The sequence below is a fragment of the Falco punctatus genome (assembly GCF_963210335.1).
Source record: "Falco punctatus genome assembly, chromosome: 10".
Taxonomy (NCBI): domain Eukaryota; kingdom Metazoa; phylum Chordata; class Aves; order Falconiformes; family Falconidae; genus Falco; species Falco punctatus.
In genome coordinates, this window is record NC_137590.1 from 21,906,168 (window position 1) to 21,921,522 (window position 15,355).

At 40.6% G+C, this 15,355-nt stretch overlaps 1 protein-coding gene across 4 annotated transcripts in view; it reads left to right on the top strand.

The window, feature by feature from the left end:
- The window catches only part of NAV2 (neuron navigator 2), a 266,799-nt gene that overhangs the window by 116,851 nt on the left and 134,593 nt on the right, over positions 1-15,355 (top strand). For all 4 annotated transcript variants that reach the window (XM_080405389.1, XM_080405385.1, XM_080405386.1 and 1 more), the window contains exon 4: positions 9,409-9,481. In XM_080405389.1, coding sequence (XP_080261515.1) covers positions 9,409-9,481 — 73 coding nt within the window. The remainder of the gene's footprint in view (positions 1-9,408; positions 9,482-15,355) is intronic.

Below are 15,355 nucleotides of genomic sequence, written 5' to 3' on the forward strand. Positions count from 1 at the left end.
TTATTCACTTAAATAACGACTGTTGCTCCTAGATGAGATTCATTTTACTGCCTCTATTTTTCTTCCAGAGATCCAGACTGTGGTTACGCTGTGACGCTTACCGCTTGTGTATTGTTATCAGTGAGACAGGCATGGTCGGATCATAGGTTTCTGCGTTGCAGAGCTTGCAGTCTAAATAAAACCACAAGCCACCCTTCCACTCCTGCCCTCATCCTACACGGAAAATAACATGATAAACAGAGCTCGACTGGATTGGGAAAGGCCAATATATACATCTCCCTGCCATAAGGCATCATAAAGTGTCACCAAACAGATACTTGTTTCGTTTCTGGAGGGAAGGGCTTCTAAAACTCTCCCGCATGCAGAGGTGGGAGATAAGGCAGTGCGTGCGTGCTGTCTGCCCGTTAGGTGGTATGTGGTACCTTCAGAGACATTGCTGATGGCAGTCTGTCATTTCTGTAAGGGGATCATCTTTGCGGTCCCCAACCTATTTCTTTGCCCTTTTCAGTGATGCGAGAACTTGGACATCATTTGTCCCTGAAACAGTATAAAGTTCAATACAAAGCAATAGAGAAAAAGTTATTTTAATGGAAAAACTGGAAGATGTGAGCTTAACTGTAAAAACAGAATTAGTTTCTATTTGATCATTTATTTTGCTGTTAAACTGAATTATCACATCTAAAATACCTATGGTTCTGCCTCCCATGTGGACTAAATACATGAAACAGCAGATGTGTTAAGGGGCCAGGGTCGGTGCACATACGTACGTGGCGATTGCTGTATCTTTCACTTAGGTGTTTACAGCTGCACCGAAGTCTAGAAAAATAACTCTGTTTGCCATGTCTATTATTTATGCAAAATTATTACATGAATATACCTTTTATGCAATACTTTACAAACATTCAGCTTCTTGCTGTTTTGCATAAATGGGGGGAAACAGGAAATCATGGATGACAGTCTGTAGCTTCCCGCACCTGTGCGTCAGGCGCATGCTGTGTCTGAAGCGGTGTCCCTGGTGAGGCCGGAGTAGGTGCCGCAGAATTCATTAGTTTCCCTGAGACTCTGCTGGTGTTGAGCTTGGTACCATGAGCAAAAATTGTGCTCAGACTAAATTTTGTGTGGAGTCTGTCAGGGATCACTTCTGGTTTTAATACAGGGCTAATGTTATCTGAGCCTTTACTAAAGAAAAAAGGTTGATGGAAGGACAGGTGGAAGTAAACATTCTTTTTTTTTTTTTCTGTTTTCTGGGAAATTAATTATTTTTTCTCAATGCTGGTGACAAAGACAACTTTTTGCTGCCATTTTGGAAGACTACAGTCACAGTCACCTGAGTTTAAAGCTTAGGTCAATAACAAGAGTATCTGCTCATGTCTGCAAGCTTATTCGTGGTTTCAGAGTTGTGCATTGTTGCTTTGCTTTCTCAACTGAAACGCCACAGTGCTTGAAAACAGTACACTGACACTTAATATTAAACAAGAATGTTTTAAATTTCTCTGTCAGGTTTGTGATGTAAGAATGCGAGATGTAAGAATGATGTGAGATGCTGTTTGTATGGTGGTTTCTTCTGGTACCTAGGTTTTTGCTGCTTTTTACAGGATATGTAGTACTAAGCTCTTCACTCTTGAGTATCTGAAACAGATCGTAGCTTTTATGAAGCGTTATATGGCCCAGAGAAAAAAACTTTTTGTTGAAGTGTCTTGTCATAGATCTTTGATTTCCAGCCATTGCTTATATACTGTAACTGTGTGATAGTGGTTATTTTAATTAGTCTGTGAAGGTAATACATACCCAGATAACTTTATTTTGCTTTTTATGTAGGATTATGAAATATATTTAAACAGCACTATTGTACTTGTCTGAAGCAATTATGCAGGTGAATTTCAGTAGGAGATGTTACTCAGTATCCAGGTGCAAAGGAGAGGGCACATATGTGTTGGTGCCCCTCCAGCCACCAGAATAAATCCATTGGGAGCAGGTGGAGCCGTGACCCTCAGCCCTCGGGACATAAGTATGCATGTTGGCCAGGGCAGAGAGGGTACGCTGTGCCTGGGAACGGGCTGGGGCGGTAGCTCCCTTCCCATGGATCTTTTTTAGAAACAAACAACTGTCAACAGCTATATTGCAAGAGGGCCTTCACGTGACACACAGTTGTATGGATTTGAGTAAACGAAACCAGATCATTTGCTGATATACTGTCACCTCGCGATAATTGACAATCTGTAATTTATTTGCATTACTTAAATTGTTGATAGGTAGGTTGTTTGATTTTTGTAATTAATGATTTAATAGAGTGCAGCAGTATTAATACAAAACTTTTCTGAGCTAAAAGCTGTTTGTGATAAAACGTTCTGCATTGTTCTTTCTACACGAGTTTTGTGAAATTCTGGATTCCTGCTGCAAATTGAAGTTAATGATATACAGAGCCGTCAACACCTGAGCTGGTATTTGAGGAAATACAACAGCGTACAAGAGCCAGCGCTTACTGCATTGAGTGGGTTTAGTGTCAGTCCTTCCTTTGAAGTATTTAAGCTTTTTTAAAAAATATTCTTTTAATGTAGAGTTGAAGGATGTTTTGGGAAGAAGTTCATCTTCACTAGGTATTGATGTTTTTAATTTCATTCCAGCTGCACGGCACTAGACACCTAACTTTCAGTCTGTAAGCCCCAGATAGAAGAGGGTCTCCTGCAAGCAACTGAGGAGGGTGGAAATGAAGCATTCATGGGACTCGCTACCTTCCCCATGTGTGTTCACTGAGCACAGCCGTGGCTTCTCCCCATCTGTTCCTGTCTTCAGTTACATATAAGCTGAGATGTAGTGCCAGTAATGTACAGTTGGTGTGCTATGTGCTGAAATCTAGTCAAGTGTCTATCGAGACCAGCAAAGAGTTTCATCTGTAGCCTAAATGAATGATTCTCCAGAGGCAGGATACTCTTGATGGCTGTTTTGCAAAGTTGAACTTGTTGCTTAACAATGATAATTTAGGATGTCTGAAGTTTTCAAATTATACACAAATTATCCACTTCAATTTTTCAAATATATTTAAGGCCTGATCCTGAAAAGCTGATCCAAAAATAATATTTCCAGGGATAGTTTTCAAAGAAATTACCCTTTACTTTTTTTTTCCCCCCATAGGAAGGTTTCAGTTTTGAATAAATAAACATGAAAAAGCCTTGAAAAGCTGAATTTCAAAATAAACTAAAGAATTCTACAACCCTTCCATCTATCTCTCTCAGACCAGATCAGCTTTGGCAAGCTCTGTGAGCCATGCAGGATTGTCTGAAACCATTCACAATAGGGGATGCCCTTTGGATGCTCTTTGATGTAATTAGAAATTTTGGCAATAATGAATCACAGCTTTCTCTGTGGTGCTGACTGCCCCCATTTCTATTTATATTAGGCACTTTATGAGTGAATATGGAATATTTGTCCCATTATTTTCAGAGCAAGAGCTGAGGCACAGGAAAGCTTTATCCAGGGTCACAGAGAAGGGGATGCAAGAGATGAGGCTTATGCTAGTTCTTTAGCCTTAGATTAGTGCCCAAACTGTACTTTTCTTAGAAAAATAGAGATCATACATTTGTAACAGAGAGAGTCAACTCTTCACATAGATGTGAAAACAGTGTACCTGTGATAACAGATTTTTGTTTCTGTGACTAGGTTGGTTACAGCCTGGGTTCAGCATATGGATTAGCTTAGTTCGCCCTTATGTTACATGTCTGTTACTTCTAAGATAACCACCAAGTTCTGTTAAAATCCTGAAACTTAATTTTGAGAGACATTTTTATCCAAATAGTCAGGAGCAGCATATGAACACTAGGAGCAATGTATTATTTTATTTAAAAATGCCAACATTTTGATTGCAATAACTACTAATGGAAGATTTATTTTAAACAAAGCGATAATAGTTAGTGCCTCTCCTTCTGGGGAAAATGGAATTTGCAGCTTTGCCTTGGTATTTTTCACATATAATTATGTTTAGGAGATAGTGCGAATGAGACATTATTTGAAGGGAGAACCCCTTCCTCCCCCAAATCTCCAGGGTTTTAAGGATTGTCAATGCAATGCTTAAGATTTTAAGGCTCTTCTGAAGCTTTATGATACAGAAATATTGAGTGTAAAAGCTCGATCTGAAAATACAGACAAGGAATAGATTTTTCCTTATGAAACAGCTTGCTGAAAACAGCTTGAGATAGGCTCCTTCCTCGTTTCTACATGGTATGTGAAGTCTGCCAGAATATTGCATAAGGGTTTGTGAAACTTTAAAAACTTTCACATTAAATCAATCATCATCTTCTTTGAAAACTAATATACTGTACATAACATGGAGGCTCAAGTTAAATGGAAAGCACCGTTTTCAATATAAGTAGTGGGTTTTCTGGATAAGCTCATAAAAACTCCACATCTATCACTGTGAAAGCTGGGAGCAGACGACTTGCATCATAACATGAGAAACTTCCCATGGTTTCTACGCAAAGGAACCTACAGTAAGTGATTCTGACTTCTGTTTGAGAAAAACATCTGTATCTGTCACATGGCAGCGCTAGTGTTATGGTTTACCCTGTCTGTTTGAATTGGCAGACTTGGACAGACAGCTTTGGCTGTAGACCGTTTCCATATTTAAGTCTTTGATATAGTCAAGGTTCAACATGTATCGGTACCCACCTATAGGTCTACTTTTACTGGCTACAGGATGGGGATATTTGGGTGTTTGGTGTTTTTTTGTTTGTTTCTGGCATGCCCTGTTCTGCTCGTACAGGCCAGGACATGTTTTCTTTCTAGCACAGACAAGAATAGAAATTGAAATTGCTATTACATGACAAGTGCAAAAACCTGTGTGGGTCTGGTGGCCAGTGTTGCCGGAAATACATAATTACTGTAGTGTACTGCTGAGAATAGAAGGAAATCTGAGTCATATACCTGGGAAAGTCATAGTTAAATAAGAATTAAATAAATGTATTCTGATCCACACATAGGAATTCAGTGAAGCTGTTAAATTTGTGTGTACTTGAGTTTCATATGTGTAGAAGCTAGGAAGGAATGAGGAGTGTGCAGGTCTGGTGGGAATGCAAACGATGATGTGCAGTATGTCCTTAACAAAGGTACTTAGAAATCATTAATTACCTGTGACCACTAGCTTTTAATTCTGCTTTTCCAGCAAGAGGCTGATGGTCTTATTGGTGTAGCAAAGCAACTGCTGCTGGTCTGGCATTGGAAAGTTAGGCATGTGTAATAAATATTACTTAGCCATGATGCCTTCTGCTCCCATCTTGCCAAGTGCCACCCAGAGATTTGTGTTAAGAGGAAAGGTGATCGATGACTAGACCTGAAATAGTTTATATGTGGCCATTCAAAAATACAAATTCATTTGGGGCTTTTGGCCGTGAATTAACAAGGCAAGGCTCAGTTTTGGATGCTCCCAGTAATGGCATCCGAGTAAAATAATCACTGTGTATATGTTTCCTTGGTTTTCCTTCTTTTATACAGCTTTCCCCTGTTTTGGGTAGGTGGGAAATGAAAGTGTCCAACTACCATCTTTCCTGCTTTGCTTCTGCTGTGTTAAACATTGCTGGCAAAGCAAATGAGAAATCAGAATTGTCAGCCAAAAAAAAAATTGTAGTTTACAATGAAAAAGGTTATATATGCTCCCCTTTGGCAAATCCAGTCAGTTCCTATCTGCTTAAGGAGTTTAAGCAATGCGAGGACTTGGCCAAGAAAGGGCCTATAGAGTCTCGGTGATGATTTGCTGCTGAATGCTGTAATTTCAAGGAGGAGCTACACTTTGTGTTGGAAGTCACTGTGACACAGGGTCATTAGGCATTTTCTTAGGTGAGATCTATCCAGGAACTTCACTTCTGTCCTAGGTCCATATATCTAAGTGGTCTAACTACCATGCTACTACTTCAGAATAGCTTGTTAGCTCCAGCTCTGTATGCACTGGGGGATCTTTCTCCATAAAACAATATTTGCGGGTTATAAATAATTAGTTTTGCTGTTAATATAGCAGGGGCTAGAGACAGAAGCCTTCCTTGGAGCTTTTATAGGTGAACTTTGTTAAATGTTACACTGTTGGAAATGCTTCTTTCTAATGCATGTTTGTTGAGAATAATTTAGCCAAGGCTAGGGCTCTTCACTCAGGCCAGTGGCCACAAAATAGTATTAATACCTTAAGCTATTTGACATATGAAGATTTCAGTCACTTTCTTAACTTTAGTTTTTACAACAGGAAAAATTGATGATTGCTTCCCTCACGCATCCCAGTATCACATCTTTCATTCTTGGCACCTCGCCGGGGTTAGCAGACAGCTCTGGTCGAGCATTCAGGGCTTTTGCCTCTTCAGAGGCTCAAGTGCCAAATGAGCATGAGCCCTTTTCCCCTGGAGCTGGATAGCAGTCCTAAACCACTTTCATGTGGGCCACCAGCCAGTCATTGTGTGGGAAGCACCTTGAATTCCTACCAACACTAAATTTGAATCATCTCAGCTATAGACCTGCATTCTGTGTTTCAATTTCTTCTTGAAAGTCCCCAAATTTCTTTCCATTTTCCTTTTCAGGCTTTATTTTTCCTTCAAAATCAACTAATTGCTCACATTCCTGTCATTCTGCCAAGTAACGCTGTTGTTATCGTTACAGATACTGCATAAATGTTAACAGAATCATTGATGCATTTTTATCCTTCATTTGTTTGTTTTTTTAGTGAATTCCATGTATGTGCAATGCTGTACTTCTCCATAGGATCTTATTGTAGCACTTCATGTTCTGAATGTAAGAGGTTTGCTTTTGCAAGCCTCTGTTATTACCACTTTATTTCATTGTGCTTGGTTTTAAGTACGGAAATGGGACACTTTCCTGTTTCTAGAAGGTTTTCATTATTATGAATTCTTGACTGTAATGCACCAGAGATTTTTGACAGTCCAAGTTCTGTATCTTTTTTACTGCATCTTTATTTTTTAATATCGTCATTCTTTTTCTATACCAGTCTAGCACCAAGCCCTGTTTTTCACAGCCTTTAGCTAGGCATTACAGCTGGTGTGGCGAGGTAGCCATCTGTGCCTTCGTGCGGCAGCGAGGTCCAGGGCACTCACCCTGTGGGCCAAATTCACACCTCAGGCATTGGCACTTGAAGTCGTCCCCCGGGAGGTGGGAGCGGTGTATCTTAATTAAGTGGCTAAAATGCTCAGTAAAAACTGCGTCGTTGTCCCAGGGAAGAAGTGGTGGTGACTTTAAAGGGGACTCCTGAATCTGAATCTGATCTGCGATGAGCATGAGATGAAGTAGTCAGCAAGGACTACTCTGTAGCACCAAGAGTGAGGGCACGGGTGAGGAGGCACTTGGTACCCAGAAGTAGATTTTAATCCTCTGGTCACTCTGGCCTCCAGGACAGTTTGAGCCGAGATGAGGGACCTGGGAAGAAAAGCAAAGCAGGACTGAAAGAGTTCATTGGAGCTTTTACAGCTGCAGATCTGGAGTGGAGATGAGATATTGCTTATCTTTACTCACTAACCTGAGGAATCCTCCTGATTAACAGAGGAGATGTCTACTCACAGCTGTGGAAGTCTGGAGATGTTCTTGTAATGATGCAGCTTGTTAAGTGGAAGTAGTAGAAATGGATTGATGCTTTTATGTGATGTTTATTCTTGCAAAGGTGAACCTTGGCTTTCTGGCAAAATCCCAATCACCTCAATAAAAGAGCGGTGTTGGAAACTTGAAAGGGTTGTTGAGTGCTGAGGAAGGAAATGGGTAGAGATGGGCTGTGTCGTATTGAACTGTGGATAAATGAACCTTTGAACTGCACCCTGCTACGAGCTGTAAGTTCTGAATGTTACAGGAAATGTGTTCTTCGGTATCTATCTGAGTTTGAAAGTATATAGTATATCTCAAAGTGTAATGAGGTTGATAGAAGTTTTGAGCATGTCGGTGTTTCTAATTGTCGAAATCACAGGTAATGCCAGTAACTTCCCCCCCCCCCCCCCCCCCCAATAGAAAAGAATGTTTTTATTGTTATAGTTATAGACAATAAATGGAAGTACCTTGAGAGTAATCCGTGCTGGAGGATCTCTGGCAGCTTCCCTGGTACTATTTTATTACTTTGAGAAGGAAGGGAAGCGAAGTCAGGTGCTGGGAGCTCAGCCTCCAGAACACCACGCAGCCCTCACAGTGTATTTTTTTTGAGGGCAGGCAGGAGCTGACAGGGAAGCTGGATCTTTCACCTTCCCTTTTGATGTCTCCAAACTTCACAGAAGAAAGGTAGTTACGTGAGAGCAAGCGTGGGGGCCTCATGTCTGTCTCCTTCCTTACCTATAAAGTAGAAGCAGTGTTTGGTTGTGATATTTTAGGAATTAGTAAGTTAATGTTTGCAAGATGTTGAGACGTGGAGACCCTGTTTTATCACTTAGTGATTACTATGATGAAATAAAAAATTGTTCAGTGGTATTATCCAAAAGTCTTCTGTGTAACCACACATGAAACATGGTATTTCCTAAAATGCTGTTGCTTGCAGCCTCCCAAGGTGTCTAAGCTTGCTTTTGTATAGAAGTGCTTTGGTCTGGGAGGGGCTGGCAGCTCTCTGCATCATTGTCTGAATATGACAGCAGAGCTTCAGTGGGAGCTTGGTGGCAAAATTAAGTGTGAAGCTACTGCAAGATTGCGATATTCGGGTATGGTAGAAAAAATGCCATGCCTGACCCGTCCAGCCTTTCTGGAGTTCACTTTGTTAGCTGGGATTTGAGTCTGGTCTGTATATAGCATCTGTAGTCACTACCAGTCGGACTTGTTGTTCAGAAGACCCCTACCTACTTAGAATTAATTTTATCCTGTGCAATTTAGTACCGTTGTACCACCTCTCTGAAGGGCAGGATTTGTCCCACAGTGAGGGGCCAAGGTTGCCTGTCCTTTCTGACACGTGGAGAATGTTGCGAGGGAACATTTTTTGGATTCCGGCTGGGGTTTCCAGTTACAGTTTTTATATTTGACTGCTTTTGTGGCTGGAAACTTTTGCCAGCTGTCAACTTAAGAGCAAGTGGCTATCTGCCTCCTCCAGCAAATGTGGCCTCCGTGTTTATTTTTGGTTTTGTGTTTGTTATACATATTGTAGGTTAAAAATCCTGGCATAACATCCTTGACCCTTTAGTAAGATATGTAGTGATCGCCTTTCATGGTTAGAGTATTAACTAACTCATTTCATACAAGTGCAAATAACAGAAAGTCCTGAGTCCTGACCCATGTAGTACTCTGTTTAGGACCTTAGTAACCGAGGAGGTTTCAGATTATGGATTCCATACAGTGAGAAATGAGACTTTTTGTGTGATACAAAGGCTGAGTGCAATAAAGGGTGGCAGGAGATGAAAGTAAACAATTATTACAATGCATTTTATTTCTGTGTGTCTTGTTTGTTTGTTTGTTCCTGAACAGATTGAAAACATAGATGCATGCCTCAGTTTCTTGGCTGCTAAGGGGATTAACATACAGGGGCTGTCTGCAGAAGGTGAGTCAATTGATTGTTTAAAATTTAATTTTAAATGAGGAACCTGAATTACTACTTGTGATTGTAACCAGAACATGGAGTGTAATGGAATATCAATATGGATAATTTACATTTTTTACAGTCTTTACTACTTTTTCCCTCATCTCGGTGTGAAAGGTAGGTAAAATACATATCTAATCTCCACACAGGTGGCTTTTAAAAATAATCAGTGAGACCAAATTAGAATTCAGTCACTTCTTTGTTTCCTTCTGTTAAAAAACAGAAATTTCTCATCTAAGTTCTATAACTGGCACATTGATCAGAGTGTAGATTTTGCAGATATTTAAAATTAACTGCTGGTTGTTGTTTGCCTTTTGAGAGAGATATTTATTTCCTCATTCTTCAGTTACTCTTTTACCTGAATAAGTATCCTGCTTGCTTTTCTTTTTTAAGGAAGATTTTTTTTTTTTTTAAAGCTTGTTTCCATTTGCATGGAACAATAAAATTTGGAATCATGGAACAACAAAAAAGATGTTTTGACCTCTAATTAATCACTCTGCTTTTGAGAAGCACCAACATTTTTCTGGAATCCAAACATGACTCTGTGTACTATATTCCTTTATGCCAGTACATGATACCTGTCAGGATGTATGGTACCTGTTGGCTCAGAAACTGTTTAACTGTTGTCTTATTAAGAGATCGAATAGATTTCTGTCATCCTCAGCACCAACTTTCATTTACGTTTGCATGTAAATAGCAATTCAAAAAAAGCAATTGGATTCAGTAGCTGCTAAGGCAAACTTTGAATATACTGTGTGCCACCTCCTTCAGAGCTCCACAGAACAAATAATTGAATGTGTGGCATCAGGTGAGACTTCAAGTTAGGTTTGGTGACTAAGTGTCTTTGCAAACTTAATTTTGAGGCAGTAATAGTGTTGTAGAGATAGATAGATAGATATATTTATTTTTTTATGTATATAAACCAGTTTATATATACCGTATATAAACAGTACATGCATGTACTGTTACTTGTGTGTGAATAACTTAATTACCTGTACGTTTAAAGCCATGTTTTATTCCTCTGAAGGAATCCTATAGTTCAAACAAGGAAGGCAAGGAAGGGTGTGTAGATGTGGTGGGCTGACCCCAGCCAGCAGCTAAGCCCTGCACCGCTGCTTGCTCACTCCTAGCAGGATGAGGGAGGGAATACTAAGAGAAAAAGTGAGAAAACAGCTGGATCAAGATAAAGATAGTCTAATGGGTGAAGGAAAGAAGAAGAAAAAAACCAAAACAAGTGATGCAAAGGCAATCACTTGCCACCTCCCACAAGCAGACAGATGCCCAGCCCATTTCCCAGCAATAGCTGCCTCCCCACCACCCACCTCAGTTTTTATTGTTGAGAGTGATCTTAATGTGGCATGGAATATCTCTTCAGTCAGCTGTCCAGGTCGTGTCCCCTCCCAGGTTCTTGCCCACCCCTGTCTGCACACTGGGGGAAGGCAGTGTGGGAAAAAGAGAAAGCCTTGGCGCTGTGCAAGCATCACTCGGCAACAACAAAACAGCGGTGCCTTATCAACACTGGTGTAGTCACAAATCCAAAACGCAGCACCGTGCACATTATCATCATGATCTGAAGTCTCAGCTTTGAATTGAAGATTTGAAGCCTTTTCTTTATTGTTGGTAAATGATGTTTATGAAGTGAATGCTAGATACCCACTGTGGATGAACTCTGTGGTGACACCATCATGTACATGGGTTTTGTATATGTGCGCTACATTAAAAAAGTTACAGAAATATTAAAAACTTCTGTAACTCCCCTATAAAACTACAGCTATTATTTTAAAAAAACTTATTAAATATTACAATTTAAAAATACATTTTCACAATTTGGAAAGTAGCTTAAAGAATTCCTTGCTGTCCTCAAAAATAAGCATCCTACCTAATCCTAGTCTATGAGATCTTACAAGGCACTTTAAAATGTGTATTTGAAATGTCATTACACTAATTTTGACGTGGTTCGTAAGTGTGGGAAGCAAAGAGGCAGATATTTAGTACACATTGATCTAACCTGATTATGCCACCACTAGTAGGGAAAGAGGAGGCTGAACATTAGCTGTTGTCTTTTGTGGTATATCCTTAAGCTGGGTTAGAACAGCAATAACGTATTTTCTTCCAAAGCAAAGCTTTAATATAGTCAGCCCAAGTACTGCCTGCATTATATACCTCAATAGCTCAGTTAGAATCAGGATTCTCATGTCAAGAAAACAAAAGTATGAGCTAAAACTTCTAACAGCAAAAAGTTTGTTTACCAGGAAACGGTTAAAAAGAAAATGCAACTGAATCCATTGTAAAAGCCAGTTTTGACCTTGATATGATATATAAAACTACAATAAATGTCACGTCATTTACCTGTCTTTATACAATGCAAAATATAAGAAAAAAAGCAGATTATAAGAAAACTTCCTGGCTGTGCAAAGTTGGCAGTGCTGTGTGGTTCGCACTGGGGCAGGGACAGCATGATTAATGTTCGTTCGTTGCTCTCCCGCCAAATCGCAAGTCAGACTCTGTAGGATATAGGTTATCCCATGGCTTCGCTGGGTTTGTATTTCTTCCCTTCTTTTACGCTGTCTAGGAATTAACATTTTAAATCATACAGAAGCTAGGAAGATACCAGTAATGTGTGCTGCCAGCGTATGAATGAGAGAATGTACTGGCTCCACCACTAACACTGAAGGAAAAAAGTGACAGCAGGAGGGGGAAGAAACATTTTTTGTAAAATGAAGTTAAAGGACTTGAATACAACAAGGAATTCAGTTTCTGTTCTCAGTCCCTCCTTAACGGTGCTGATGAAGGAGGGGGAAACTAAACAGGAGAGAACACAGAACCACTTAAAGTGAAGAGTGCCTTAACCAAACAAGCCAGTGTTTCTGCGCAAGTTGCCAAGACCTGCTAGGTCCACTGCAAACAACTTTGTTTACTTCGCTGGCAGATCCTCAACGAGGAGGAAGGAGAAGATTGTGATTGCTTCCAAATGGGAGTAAACATTGAAGTCTCTCCTGGGTTGCTTGAGAACACGTATTTTTCAATAGTGCAGTTTTAGTGTGGGAGGAAGTTAATGATTCAAAACTGGGATTTGGATGACTCCTACACGTTGAAACAATTTGGGAGTTCATGTGTCATGTCCTTCCAGTGAAAAGAACCTGCTCTGATACATGTGTGCCATTTAGACATGGCCTTTTGCTACAGATTTATGCAGTGAATATGCTAAAGATCTGCAGTCACTGATGGTGACCATACGATGCTGTTTTAAGCATGAGTAGGGCACTTACCAGGCTACCAGAGTTCAATGATACCACACTGAGTACACTTAAGTACAGTCTTCAAAAAATTACTCTTTAATTATCAAAAACTGCCTGCAGATCAAGTGTGTGTGGTGGAAATTAACTCCTTCTTGCATTTCCCTTCCTTGTTTTTATAAAATTCCCAGTATCGTTCACATTCAGATCATGTTCCACAGTAGAGTCTGCAAAGTTCATCCCAGGGCTGTTTTGGTACCTTTGGGTCCCTGAAGTCAGATAGACCCTGTCAGCCTAGAGCATGTGCAGGCGGGGTTTGAGTCAGTCCGCCTAGACTTCAGGATGTGTCCTGGATCAGCTCGAAGTATATATGCTTCTCAACATTTTGATTGAATTCAAACCTGCTTGTAGTTATTTTCACCCTTTCTCTCCTCTTCTGTCATTCGCTGTGAATAGAATTTCCTGCTTTTTTTTTTTTTTTCTTTTATTTTTTTTCCATTTTGTTCCGGTCAGCAGACCATCTTGCCTCACCTCTTACACGCACTAAGCAGGGTTGATGGGGACTGCACACGGAATCCCTCGGGGGTCAGCCCTAAGAGGCTAGTGCAAAATGACAGAAGCAGACACCTGCTATCTTCAGGGCTGAATAGTACATATATATGACAGCCCTGTTTTCTGGCAGGATAGATGAAACTAAGGAATGTGCAGTGATTCTTAATTTGTATGCCTGGTAGCCAGTTTGGCTAACCAGTCCAGTCCATGTAAACTAGTTCTGTTTGCTCTAGTCCCACGTGCTTTAAAGAATCAGATGCAAAGTAAGGTTTACAGAAGCAGATGCAAACAAATGACTAAACAGCGACAGGCTATTTTTCTTCATTGGTTCGCATTGATCTGTATTCTGCACACAATGAGTAGTTTTGATTGGCAGAAATTTCATTCACAAGTGTTAGAGGAATCAGATAATGATATTTCTCCAGTGATTTATCCAGCAGACCTTTTTCTTTACCTTTTTTTTCCTGAACTGATTTTTTTTTCTTTTCGATTTCCACTGAGTCCAGCTTATTTTTGTGAAGACCAGTGAAGGATGATTGGCAAGCTACAGTAGTGAAAGTTCCACCTGTAGGGGAAACAAGTATCAAGTGAGGTATTCCAGGAGGGAAATTTCCAAAGGGTAGGTTTGTGGGGGTTCTCTGAACACCGAATTCCAGTCTCCTCTCAAATGTCTAGAGTGTTTGTTTCTAACATACAAGTCATTTTTGGCTCCAGATTTAAAATAGGTGGATGACGTGCTTGCCCTTATCAAAGTTAATATACATATTTAAGCTGACACATGGGCTGGAGGGGACTTGAAGCAGGAAGCAGCTTGAGACTGCAGTGATGGGCAGGACCTGGTGCGGGTGAAGTACTCTTTGAAATAACTTTTTGTACAAAGTGCAAGGGCAAACTGCCAGGTGAATTACCTCAGTCTAAGATAAGAGAAACAGGACTACCTCTGAAAGCCCTGATTGAAATATTTTGCTTAAAATCCTGAGGGAAAGAGACTGCTTCTTTTGAAAGTCAGTAAAGATGTTTTCCCTTTGATTATCACATTTTGGTCAGCTTAGAAAAGTGCCCAAAGCAGGTTGGTCTTCTGATAAATGCAGCAGAAGACAGACAGCCATAGAAAGCGACAGGTTTAGGTGGGTTATAATACCCTCTCACCTCACATGGAAATTAAGTCCCCCTTTGCACATGCATATAGCTTTGCTAAGTTTAAACATGCCGACCTCTGGTAATTTCTTTTATCTCCTGGCCTGTATTTGTGCAGTTAAGCTTCCCAGTGCCTCTGGGTCTGTTTAGTTATGCTTCAGCCTGTGATTAAGTGCTACTTTCTTTACAATTCCCATGAGTAACTTGAGTTCTTTACTGAAGATAAGGACATCCTTTTCACTGTGCTTTGCTGTCTTTTGTGTTTCTTTTACTTTATTGTCTACTCCCATCCCTGTCCTCCTTAGCTGAACACTGGCAGATTAGAGAAGGAACCTGCCTGATGGGCAGAGGGAGAAGCTGGGTTTGTGGCATGAGGCTGCATGGGAGCAGGAGCAGACTGGTAAAAGGGGCAACAGCCAGGGTACATTGGGACCCATGGTCCAGAAAGAGACTAAAATTGGCTCAGAAAACAAGGGGAAACAGAAAATGGTTGCTTACGGGCCCTGGGATTGATAGTCATTTAAACAAGGGAACGGGGGCAGTGATGGGAGAGAGCGCTGGTGGGGGGGCCAGAATGCAAGAAGGAAAAAATGGCTAAGGAGATTCAGTCAGGAGAAGAAAGGAAGGGGGTATCCTTGGCCTGGGTGATGACCCAGACCGCTTAGATAAGGTCTAGGAGTCTCTGAGAACATGGGCATTGACCGAAACAAAACTAAGGAAGAAGATAGATTAGTGGCAGGAAGAAACAGTAGACTGAGGCACAGCTAGGCAAGGAGACCAAAGCTGGCAGCCGGTATAGTAAAGAGGAGCAAAATTTTTAAGTCATGAACCTGAGATTTTGTGGATAAAGGGCTCGAAGTTCAGAACAGAAGTTTGTTACACAGCAAAGATGAGCAGTGTGAGCAGAAAT